Here is an 11,219-nt window from a genome sequence, read left to right on the forward strand (position 1 = left end):
CTTTTCCCTGACCTCTCCCTGGCCATCAGGTAGTGCCAGGCTTAGCTGGCATGCTTCCAGTTCTGCTCCTGCAGGATCTTTGGACTTTGTGCTGATTTTGCTGTTTGCTTTTATTTAGCAGCAGAATTCACTTTTTAAAGGGCCAACAAACCCTGCTCCCCACGCCCTGAATCTGCTGGTGCCTCGTCCCTCCCACTCCGCATCCCTCTGCCCCTGGGGCAAAGGCACAGGAGGAGGGACCTGTCACGCACGGTGCCCCCTTGGTGCCCCGTCGCTCACGGCCAGGCAGCCATGCGCCCCCCGCTCTGGATCGCAGCCTGGGCCCTCCTGCTCCAGGGTATGACAGAGGGTGGGCGGGGCGCTGGGGTGGGACGGCACATCTGGGACCCCAGGGAAGCTGGGATGTCCCAGCCGCAGCTCTGGGCGAAGCAGGGGTGGGTCCAGCCCGGGGTAGGAGCCAGAGTGTGTGCCTTTGGCCCGAAGTGAGAAGCCCGGTGCCAGCTGGTGATGGAGAACCCAGGGACCCCGTGGTGGGGCCCCGTGGTGGGACCCCGTGCCCAAGCAGCCCCGGGGAGAGGTCGGGTCCAGCTGGACACGGCCCCGCCGTCAGCCAGTTCCTCAGGCTGGGATGCTCCAGGCACGCTCCTGCCAGCCCCTCCGTGCCCCGTGCTGGGCATCAGCTGCTCCCCGTCACGATCCCACTGTACCGCAGGCACCGGGAGATTTACCTCCTCTTGGACCAGGGAATGACGTTGGTTTTCATCCACTGTTTCTGGGGCTAAAAACACTGGGTTTTGCAAAAAGCCCCAAAGCTGGGCTGGCTGCTGTTTGGGGCTGGGGACGAGGGTCACAGCTGCCCGGTGCCGTTCCGGGCTGGAGACAGCTGGCCCCCAGTCTGCAACCTGAAGCTCCCGGGTGTCGCCGTGCCCACAGGCTGCGCTGCAGGGCGGGCGCCGCAGGTTCCTTCCACCAGGGATGACATTCGGGATTGCTCCGCGGACCCACCGGTGAGCCCCGCCTTGCTCCCCCTCCGTGCTCCTGACACCTCCGGCGTGGGGTTCCCCCCAGTCCCAGCACGTCTTCCCTTGTCACCAGTACCTGCCACCGACGGCCACCAACACGACGGCGCGTCTGGCCGTGCTGCGGGGCATCATGCGGACGCACGGCATCCACGCCTACATCGTGCCCTCCACGGATGCCCACATGGTAAGGCGGGAGTCCCCCGCGCCCCGGGGGACCCGCTCCCTGCCCGCAGCCACCTCTCACGGCTCCATTCCTGCTCCAGAGCGAGTACATCTCCGAGCGGGACGCCCGGCTGGGCTGGCTCACTGGTTTCACCGGCTCTGCAGGTGAGGGCATCCCCCAAACCCTCAGATCGCTGCTCGGGGGGCCGACACCTGCCTGCTGGTCCGCATTCCTGGGGATCCATGCGCACGGCATGGTCCCGCTCCCTGAGCCCCTGGGAGCCCCTGCCGGCTGCAGGGAGGGAGCAAAAGTGATCCCTGAGCTCCCCTCGCCGTCCCAGGCACCGCGGTGGTGACGCAGGACAAGGCTGCGCTGTGGACTGACAGCCGCTACTGGACCCAGGCGGAGCGGGAGCTGGACTGCAACTGGGAGCTGCAGAGGACAAGTCAGTGGGGACACAGTGGGGGGCTATTGACCCCCCCAGCCCCTGCCACAGCCTCCTCTGGGCTCAGCATGGGCTGGGACGCATGCTGGCAACTCGTGGTGCCACCCAGCTCTCTCCTGCAGCCTCGATCGAGTCCGTCGGGATGTGGATCCTGAAGGCGGTTCCTGCAGAGGGGAACGTCAGTTTGGACCCCTTCCTCTTCTCCATCGGTAGGGCTGGCTGACTCTGGGGGTCACCCTGCCCACAGGAGGGCGGCCCCTGGGTTCAGATTTACCAGGAACCCAAATCTGCGGGCTGCTCACCCCCCAGACACCTGGAACAGCTACCGCCGGGCTCTGCACGGCTCCGGCCGGACCCTGCTCCCCCTCGAGACCAACCTTGTGGACCAGGCATGGGGTGACCAGAGACCCTCCCCCTCCTCCAGCGAGATCTACAGCCTCCCAGCAGAGTTCACAGGTCTGACCCCAGCCTCCCGCAGCTGCTGGGTGGGCGCTCACCCACGGCGCCCCCAGCCTGAGGCCGCAGTGGTCCCTGCACTGAGCCGACCGCTCGCCGGACTCGCAGGGAGCAGCTGGCAGGAGAAGGTGGCTGGGATCCGGCAGCGGATGGAGCAGCACGTGCGGCGCCCCACAGCCGTGTTGCTGTCAGGGCTGGAGGAGACGGCCTGTGAGTACCCACGGTGATGTGGTGGGGCCATGGCAGGCAGGGGCGGTGGGCTCGAACCCTGGGGGTGGGAGGGCAGTGGCGGTCTCTGGTGCAGAGGTCTCATTCCTGGCAGGGCTCTTCAACCTCCGCGGAGATGACATCCCCTACAACCCCGTCTTCTACTCCTACACCCTCCTGACCGACACGACCATAAGGTGGGCAGCACGTCCCTGTGGGCACAGGGCATGGAGGGTGCTCATCACCCACCCTCCTTCCACCCTTCTTTTCCCGATCCAGCGCCCCTCCTCTCAGCCCCGTTCCCCTTATCCCCAGAGCCACCACATCCTGCCATGCACAGCCCCGCTGACTGTCCCGAGCCACACATCTTTCCCAGTCCGTCCCCCCACTCCGGGCACGGCACGCCGCCTTTCCTCACAGGCTGGGCTCCCATTCCCAGCCCCGCATCCCCTCTGAGCCCCCCCGGTCCCTCCTCTCTGCTGGCGCGGCCGGGCTTGGGGCGACCAAAGGCAGAAGGCGACTACTCGGTCTGTGCCCCCCCATCCCGCTCCGTCCGCAGCCTGTTCGTGGAGGAGTCCCGGCTCTCGGCGGCGGCGCGGGAGTCGCTGCTCTCGGGCTGCCCGGGGCCGCTGTGCGTGGAGCTGCGGGAGTACGGGCAGGTGAGCGCCCACCTGCGCCGCTACGCCCAGGGCAACGTCACCGTGTGGCTGGGCACCGAGTACACCACCTACGGCCTCTACAGCATTTTTCCCCAGGTGGGCACCGAGCCTGGCCATGGGGCGCGTGGGTCCCGCAGGCTCGGGGACGGCCGCGTGTCACCGCGTTGTGGCCGCCCCTGGGGCTTGAGGGGACCAGGTAGCTATGTCACCTCCTGCCTCTCCTCACAGGAGAAGCTGCTGGAGGAGAACTACTCGCCTGTCATGATGGTCAAGGCTGTGAAAAACGCCCACGAGCAGGAGATGATGCAAGCTGCCCATGTAAGGGCCGTCCCCCTCCCCAGAGTCTCCTGCAGAAGGAGGGGGAGACCGGAGGAAGCAGGGTGCTGATGCCCCCTCCCCGCTGCCACCGGGCACCCCCAGGTCCGGGACGCGGTGGCTGTCATCCAGTACCTGCTGTGGTTGGAGAAGACAGTCCTGCAGGGGCAGGTGGATGAGTTTTCGGGGGCTCAGCACATCGATGCACTTCGCTGGTCAGTGCTGCCCCCAGGCCTGCCATGCCCAGTGAAGGGCAGCCGGAGACCCCCAACTCCCCCCTTCCACCCCGCTACCTTCCAGGGCACAGAAGTACAGCCGTGGGCCCAGCTTCCAGTCCATCTCGGCCAGCGGGCTTAATGCAGCGCTGGCTCACTACAGGTATGGCTGGGGCGGCGGCGGGCGGGGGGCAGGGGGCAGCCGGGAGAGGGCTCTGACCCTCCTCCCCTCGCAGCCCCTCCAATGGGAGCAGCCGGACACTGTCTGCAAGAGAGATGTACCTCTTTGACACCGGAGGGCAATATCTGTGCGTAGCTTTGAACAGAAACCCCCCACCACAGCCCCACATCCAGGGGCCCCCAAAGCCAGCGCTGGGGCTGTATCAGCCCCATTCATGACCCCCCCTTTGCAGGGACGGGACAACAGACATCACTCGCACAGTGCACTGGGGTGAGCCCACCCCGTTCCAGAAGGTACCAGCCCCTCCCATGTCAACCAACATCCTCCTGCACTGCCCACGGCGCCCCTGAGGTGTCCAGCAGCCCCCTGCACCGCCCAGCACTCCCTGTGGCACTCAGCACCACAGTCCTAGCCAGGGCTGGATGTGCAGGGGTGGGTGTCTGGGTACCACCACAGTCAGCCCCTGCCATGCCCTACAGGAAGCCTACACCCGTGTGCTGATGGGCAACATTGACCTCTCCCGCCTCGTCTTCCCATCCAACACAGCAGGTGGGTGCCAAACCCCACCCTGCACAGAACCCCTGGCACAGGGAGCAGGAGGGCAAAGGGGGGGGCCTTGTAGTCTCCTTGGCCCCCATCCCATCTCTTCATTCCCCAGGGAGAACGGTGGAGTCCTTCGCCCGCCGGGCGCTCTGGGATGCTGGACTCAACTATGGCCATGGGACCGGCCATGGCATTGGCAACTTCCTCTCAGTCCACGAGTGTAGGTGCCACCAGCACTGGTGCTGGGCATGTGGGCTGAGCTACGGGGACAGGGACAAGGACAGGAGTTCACTGGGGGGTTCTCATCACCCAGCAGAGCCTCTATAAGGGGCAGGGGAGTCCCTGCTTGCAACGCCTTGTGGTCTTTGCCAGGGTGGTCCCATGATCCTTGCTGAGGTGGTCCCAATGTCCTTAATGGGATGATTCCTGTCCTTGTAGCGGTCCTTGCCGTGGCGGCCCCATAGCCCTGCCCTTGGCGGCTCTGTGGTCCTTGCTGGGGTGTCCCTGCAGCACATGCCATCCCCAGAGCTCTAACCCACCCATGTCCCTGCAGGGCCTGTGGGTTTCCAGTCCAACAATGTGCCACTGGCGGCCGGCATGTTCACCTCCATCGGTATGTCCCAGCACCCGACTGGCAGCCCAGCTCTCTGGGACAACCCCGGGCACAGAGCTGTCAGCTCTCAGCCCCACTCAGGGCCCAGATCCAGCCCCACCAGGGTGGGCTGGGGGAGCCTCTGAGGTTGGGGGCTCACCAGCTGTGTTCCTGGCCCTCAGAGCCTGGGTATTACCAGGATGGCGAGTTCGGGATCCGCATTGAGGATGTCGCCCTCGTGGTGGAGGCACAGACTGAGGTAGGACAACGGGGATGGGGTGACAGGGGTGGCATACTGCGGGGGCCTGCATTGAGTCAGGGGTGGGGGCAGCTCCAAGGGGGTAGGGGACACCCAAAGACACCTCTCTGTGGCAGCACCAGAGCGGGGAGTCGCCTTTTCTGACCTTCGAGGTGGTGTCCCTGGTGCCCTATGACCGCAACCTCATCGACCTCAGCCTCTTGTCCCCGGAGCAGGTACAGGAGTGTGCTTGGGATGGGGAGCGGAGCAGGGATGCGAGGTCAGCACAGGGGCTTAGGGGGTGGATGCAGCAAAAAACCAGGACCAGAGCTTGGAGTGGGTAAATGAGGACAGAGCAATGATGGATGCATGGATGAAGAGGGGCAATGAGCTCTGCAGGTGGGGCCAGTGGTAGGGGTGTGGAGCAGCTGGACGGGGAAGGCCAAAAGCGGGGGTGGGGGTGCGGGGGGCAGCATCCAGGCCACCCCCGCGCCCCGCAGCTCTCTGTGGTGCCTGGCTGCAGATCCGCTACCTGAACTCGTACTACGAGCGGATCCGGGCGCGCGTGGGGCCGGAGCTGCGGCGGCAGCAGCTGGAGGAGGCGTACGCCTGGCTGCAGGAGAACACCGAGCCCTTCCCGGTGAGCAGCGCCGGCACTGCCGCTGCGAGCACGCTGGCCCTCACCTCGCTGCTCTCGGTGCTGCTCAGCGGGCTGGGGGTCTGACCCTGCACCCATGGCTCCACCACCCCCTCCCACCACGGCCGGATCCTCCCTTGCCCTCCCTTCTTTTTCTTTTTGGTGTATTCTATTTGTTCATCTGTGATTAAACATGAGCGAGGCAGGCCCTGCTGTGCCCTGCTGTGCCCGATATGCTGCACACTGCCTCGCCGGCGAGTTAGGGCTGAAGTCTGGCCCCAACCCCACTCCTGTGACCCTGCCTGTGCCGATAGCAAGGAGATGGATTTGGGCAGATTCTAATTCTGGGGCAAAAGATGGCGATGAGAAGACGGGGGGCAGCCAGCCCAATCAGGGATGTCCCCGCGGGCGCCAGCAGTGGGGTGACCGTGAGCACGTCCCACCTGGGTGTGATGCCGAGCCGGGAGGACCCGTGGATGCAGCGGACACCCCAGGCCAAGCGTGGGCCATCATATCCCAGTAGGATGAGCAGGCAGAGAGGCGGGCAGGACAGAGGGGTTGGGCACCGTCCCCTTTCGCGTGGGGGAACACGCGATGCCCAAGTGCAGAGGGCGAAGGGACAGCATCGCCGAGGGGCGGCACGGCCGAGAGGTGTCAGGGCGCAGACACCGCCTCCGCCCAGGGGCCCCGGGCAGGGCAGCAGCTCGGTGGAGGGTTTCCTTCCTCCTGCCCCAGCCCGCGCTTCGCCGGCCGCCCCGAGCACGGCTGCAAGCGCCTCTCATGTGACCGCCGGCTTCCTGTGCGCTCCGGCTCGGTGCCGGTGCCGCGGGTCGCGCTCGTCCCTGCCGGCCGCTGCGCCCTCGCCGCCGGCCCCAGCGCCATGCTGCGCCGCAAGCCTTCCAACGCCGGGGACAAGGAGCCGGGGCACAGGAAGGTGAGTGCTGGCGGCATCCAGGTGCCCGCAGCGCCGCAGATCTCCCGGCACGTCCGGAGCTGTCCCACCCTGGGCTGCCGTGGGATGTAGAGCGGGAGGGCTGGTGCTGGGCGCTGGGGCAGGGCCCCGGGGGCTGGGACAGCACGGCAGCTGCCCTGCCATCAGTTTGTCGCTGCTGCCACCAGCCACTGGGGCCTTGCCAGAGCGTGGTCCTGGCCTGGTCCAGCTCCCGCTCTTCCAGGCTTCCATCCTGTTGGGATGTGTGGCTGGGATGCACGGCGCCTGGGATCAATCAGGTGCCGGTGGGACCCCCGGGGCTCTGCTGGGGGAGGCTGTGCCCTCCCCACCCCCCCACGGCCTCCTCAGGCGTGGGCGGACGCCTGTCATTTCCTGGGGGGGCCATGGCTGCGGTGGCGGGGTGCAGCTCTCTTGCTCAGCAAGGTGCTGCGGTTGAGGCTGCAGCTCTGTCACGTGCATCAGCCGCTTCCTCCAGCAGCACTGCTGCGAGGTGGGAGCCACAGGAGCACCAGTGTCACGGCCTCTCGAGAGCCCCCTGCGTGGCATGGCCGTGTGCCACCCTGGGCTGAAGGCTGAAGTCACCAATGGGGGCCAAAACTGGCTCCTCGTCCCCCGCCCAGGTGTTGCACCAGCTGGCACTTCAGCTCTTGCCAAGCTTTGCTGGATTGGTGTCAGCATCAGCAAGTCACCGTGGGGAGCAGGGACAGTGCCCCGTGGTGGGGTCCTGCCCATGACAGGCACACACCCTGCCATGACAGCTCCTCCGTGCTGCCAAGCTCCCACAGGAAATCTGGGTGAAGTCCCCCTCCCTGCGCTGGGGTGGCCCATCCAGCCCAGCCAGTCTCAGTGGGCATCCCCTGCCCTTGCCCAGCCGCAGCCACTCTCACTTCCCTCTCCTGCCCTGCTCCGGGAGAGCCCGGCCCCCCTGACTCACATCCCACTGCGAGGCTCTCCATGGCTACTCCGGCCCCAGGGCAGCTCTATCTCAGAGCTGTTTTATCTCAGCAGTGAAGCCCTGGGGGGTTCAGTGGACCTGGATCTGGCGGATTCAGGGCACTGGGTTGGGGGCAGGACAAAAGCCAGCATCTCCTCTGCACAGATGCTCCTGGAGCTGGCCTAAAGCCACAACGGGTGTGCAGCTGGGCATTGCATTGTGAGCCAGCCTTCTGCAAGGAATGGCAAAACCAAGCGCTCAGGGATACTTGGTGGAGCCAATGAGGAGGAGAATAAAGAGAGGACAGCGCAGGGCCAGGCTGTGCTGGGCTGGGCAGGGCCTTGGCTACCACAGGAGCTGACAGAGCTGCTTGAGAATGGAAATCCCTGGTTGTGGTGGTGGCAGAGCATGCACTGTGGTGTGTGCTCTGAGGGCCTCGAGAGTGCTGGCGGTGGCAGTTGAGCTCACCGTGCCCCAGTGTGCGAGCACGCTGGTGTTGCCATCCAGGGATGAGGGACACCTGGGACCATGTGGCTGTGCTGGCACCAAGGACATTCCCGGCATGGAGAAACCCCTCCATGTGAGACAGACACCTGAGGCCATGGAGAGGAAGGCAGGCAGGGGGCACAGGAAAGACTGAAAGGGTCAGAGTCGGAGAGGTGCACCAAGACTGAGATTCAAAACCAGCTTTGATGGCTTAGGCATGAAGGTGGCACCAAGCCAGCTGGTGATGCTGGGGGTATGCTCTCTGGGCTATGGGGTGACACTCACGGGTGGAAAACATGGAAAGTTTTCAGTCCTGGAGCTAACCCTGTGGGTAGCAGCAGGGACTTGGCTGCTCTGATGTACCTGCCCTTCACTGCCTGCCCACCTGTGGTGACATGAGTTGCAGCACTGCAGAGACATGTGTCCCCCCACGTGCTCCTCCCAGCATGGCAGTGCCAGGCTCCACACCAAATCACCCGTGCCCTGGGAATACTGTGCCAAGCAACTGCACAGGCACCAAGAGCTCCCCACACCCCAGTTCTGGGCAGTTCATGGCACATGGAAGAGAGCAAAAAACTCTTCACAGCACTGGCATCAGCCTGGGATGGACAGAGGAGCCCAAAGGGCGGAGAGGAGCTGGGGCAGGTGATGCAGGAGGAAGCCCATCTCCCACCTTTCCATCTTGCCCCTCACACCTCTGCTCCTGCTCCCAGCTTTCCCTACAGCGTTCCAGCAGCTTCAAGGACTTCAGCAAGTCCAAGGTCAGCTCCCCCGTGTCAAGCGAGGAGTTCAACCTGGAGGAGAATGTGAGTTCCCAGCACCTGCAGCACCCCTGGACACATCCTGCTCCCCCAGGAACAGCCCATTTCAGGGCTGGCTGGTCTTACCAGTGGCCCACATGTCATGGAGCAGCCCCAGGGTGCCAACACTGGTGGGATCTGGGATCTCACAGCCCTGTGTGACCCTGCTGAGGCTTGCCCGTGGTGGGGGTCCCTGCCTTCACTCTTCATCCTCTGGCAGATCCCTGAGGATGATCCCAGCAGCGCCAGTCCTGAGGAGGCCGTGCGGAGCAGCGGGACAAAGCTGGGCAGGAAGTGGCGGGCAGTCATCTCCCGCACCATGAACCGCAAGACGGGCAGGATGGCTGTGAGAGCGCTGGCCGAGGGGAAGGTGAGTGGGACGTGTGGGGACACGGACAGGTGAGCGAGGGACAGCTCCCCTTCCCTCAGCCTGACCCTGCTACCCGCAGCAGGGAGAGGTGGTGGAGGAGGGGTCCCCATGCCCCCTGTCCCCAGCCAGCAGCTTGGAAGAGCAGAGACATGACAAGGTGCCCCTGTCTTACCTGGAGCTGGAGGAGGAGGAGGACGGGCGCCCAGCCCTCGGACGCCAGATGTCCAGTGGTGAGGCCAGCCCCGACCGGACGCAGACCCCACGTCCCCAGCCAGGCACATCCTGACCCCCTCCTCTCTGCAGGCAGCAACATTCCCAGCCCTGGTGATCCCGGGGACAGCCGGCAGCTGGAGGAGACCGTCCCAGCCTACACTGGCCCCTTCTGTGGCCGGGCCCGCGTCCACACTGACTTCACCCCCAGCCCCTATGACAAGGACTCCCTGAAGCTGCGGGTGAGCCTCTGCCGCTGCGGCCCTGGCGAGGGAGGGAGGCTGGCTGGGGACCCCCTGAGCTGAGGGTGTTCCCTGGCTGTGCCCAAGCCTGCACCCACCACCATCCCATGTCCCTTGGCCTAGAAAGGGGACATCATCAGCATCATTGAGAAGCCACCTGTGGGCACCTGGACCGGGCTGCTCAACAACAGGGTGGGCTCCTTCAAGTTCATCTACGTAGATGTGATCCCCGAGGAGACGGTCCCTGCCCGCAGGAGCCGGGGCTCCAGCCGGAACAAGCGCCTGAAGCCCAAGACCCTCCATGAGCTGCTGGAGCGCATAAACCTGCAGGTGAGGAGCAGGGGCCGTGGGGAAACAGCACCCAGCACAGGAGCAGGGTGCCAGCAGTGGGACCAACCCCTCTCCCCTTCACTATCCCCCTCCTGTGTGGGTCCTTCCACCAAGCACCCCAGGGGAACAGAAAGGACACATGGGGCATTTCTGGACAATGTGGGGGCAGGTGCCCACCATGAACTCACTGGAGGGGGGGCCACAGGCCAGCACTGGGGGTCAGGGGTAGCCAGGGAAGCCACCCAAACTCGCTCACCCCTGCCCATGCCCCCCACCCAGGAACACATCCCCACCCTCCTGCTGAACGGGTACCAGACCCTGGAGGACTTCAAGGAGCTGCGGGAGACGCACCTGAACGAATTGCACATCACGGACCCCCAGCACCGTGCCAAGCTGCTGACAGCCGCTGAGCTCCTCCTGGACTATGACAGTAATACTCCTGGGGAGGGGGTGAGAGAGCCCTGCCTGGGCACGCCAGCAGCACCACTAACTCAGGCCCCTCTCCCAGCAGCCAGCGAGCCAGAGGATGGTGACACCTCCGAAGCCCTGCCATCGCCCTCAGAGCCCAAAGGAGACATTCCACGGGACTCCGGCTGCTTCGAGGGATCAGAGACCCTGGACGGCAGCCGGGAGGAGGCCGAGCTGGGGGGTCCCGAGGAGCAGCTGGGGGCTCTCTCTATGGCAGAATCCCCCTGAAGCTGCTGGCACTGCCACTTCCCGCTCTGGCCCTGGTAGTGGGGCTGGACTGGAGAGGATGGCTGCTGGTAGGGGACAGGGGAGCACCAGCGGTGGCACCTCGGGGCCTGGCTCGGCCCCTGCACCGGGACATTTTGCATGGCACTGCCTGGCAGCACTGCCCTGAGGCAGGGACTCTGGGCACGCCGGAGCACCGCGCTCCCTGCCAAGACACCACAGGCATTGGCTGCTTTTCCCAGGTTGGCCAGCAGGCTCAGGAAGGGAGCTGGGGATGGAAGCCGTGTCTGCAGGCAACTGAAGCCTGCCCAGGACACTGTCACTTCTCGGCAGGGACACACAGAGACCCTCCCCTCACCTGCCGTGGGGGACAGCAAGATGCAAATAACACAGCTAAGACACCACCCTGCAAGTGTGAGATGGAGAGTCCCGGAACGCACAGGGAAGGGCGAAGAGGCAGCTGGCTTAGGGCAGCACAGACATGCAGGGGGCTACAGCTCAGCCATTTTGAAACCAATTAAATTTCCTT

General features: G+C 65.1%; 2 protein-coding genes across 3 annotated transcripts; both read left to right on the top strand.

Moving 5' to 3' along the window:
• The first annotated feature begins 291 nt into the window (after nt 1-291).
• On the top strand, nt 292-5,760 carry XPNPEP2 (X-prolyl aminopeptidase 2). Its single transcript, XM_040083723.1, has 21 exons — nt 292-337; nt 934-1,007; nt 1,096-1,206; nt 1,286-1,349; nt 1,526-1,630; nt 1,753-1,839; nt 1,940-2,086; nt 2,195-2,296; nt 2,409-2,490; nt 2,853-3,048; nt 3,181-3,270; nt 3,373-3,482; nt 3,568-3,645; nt 3,719-3,790; nt 3,896-3,956; nt 4,143-4,212; nt 4,322-4,426; nt 4,760-4,819; nt 4,981-5,057; nt 5,174-5,272; nt 5,560-5,760. The coding sequence occupies exons 1-21, from the start codon at nt 292-294 to the stop codon at nt 5,758-5,760; spliced, it is 2,037 nt and encodes a 678-aa protein (XP_039939657.1).
• A 748-nt stretch (nt 5,761-6,508) lies between these two features.
• On the top strand, nt 6,509-11,198 carry SASH3 (SAM and SH3 domain containing 3). Of its 2 annotated transcripts, none has more exons than XM_040084148.1 (8): nt 6,509-6,607; nt 8,759-8,851; nt 9,066-9,215; nt 9,295-9,445; nt 9,519-9,667; nt 9,791-9,997; nt 10,277-10,427; nt 10,506-11,198. In XM_040084148.1, exons 1-8 carry the CDS (start codon nt 6,554-6,556, stop codon nt 10,691-10,693), a joined length of 1,143 nt encoding a protein of 380 aa, XP_039940082.1. In that variant the 5' UTR covers nt 6,509-6,553; the 3' UTR covers nt 10,694-11,198. The 2 variants fall into 2 exon arrangements, with proteins under 2 accessions (XP_039940082.1, XP_039940083.1); XM_040084149.1 differs by having other exon boundaries at nt 10,509-11,198.
• The last annotated feature ends 21 nt before the right edge of the window (nt 11,199-11,219 follow it).

The sequence above is a fragment of the Hirundo rustica genome, chromosome 21, assembly GCF_015227805.2.
Source record: "Hirundo rustica isolate bHirRus1 chromosome 21, bHirRus1.pri.v3, whole genome shotgun sequence".
In the NCBI taxonomy this organism is placed as follows: domain Eukaryota; kingdom Metazoa; phylum Chordata; class Aves; order Passeriformes; family Hirundinidae; genus Hirundo; species Hirundo rustica.

Coding starts and splice junctions, on each gene's coding strand:
- XPNPEP2 (XM_040083723.1), top strand. CDS start 292: ATGCGCCCCCCGCTCTGGATCGCAGCCTGGGCCCTCCTGCTCCAGG. Junction 4,213..4,321: donor CTTCCCATCCAACACAGCAG/GTGGGTGCCAAA, acceptor TTCATTCCCCAG/GGAGAACGGTGGAGTCCTTC. Junction 4,820..4,980: donor CGGCATGTTCACCTCCATCG/GTATGTCCCAGC, acceptor CCTGGCCCTCAG/AGCCTGGGTATTACCAGGAT.
- SASH3 (XM_040084148.1), top strand. CDS start 6,554: ATGCTGCGCCGCAAGCCTTCCAACGCCGGGGACAAGGAGCCGGGGCAC. Junction 9,998..10,276: donor TGGAGCGCATAAACCTGCAG/GTGAGGAGCAGG, acceptor CCCCCCACCCAG/GAACACATCCCCACCCTCCT. Junction 10,428..10,505: donor GCTCCTCCTGGACTATGACA/GTAATACTCCTG, acceptor CCCCTCTCCCAG/CAGCCAGCGAGCCAGAGGAT.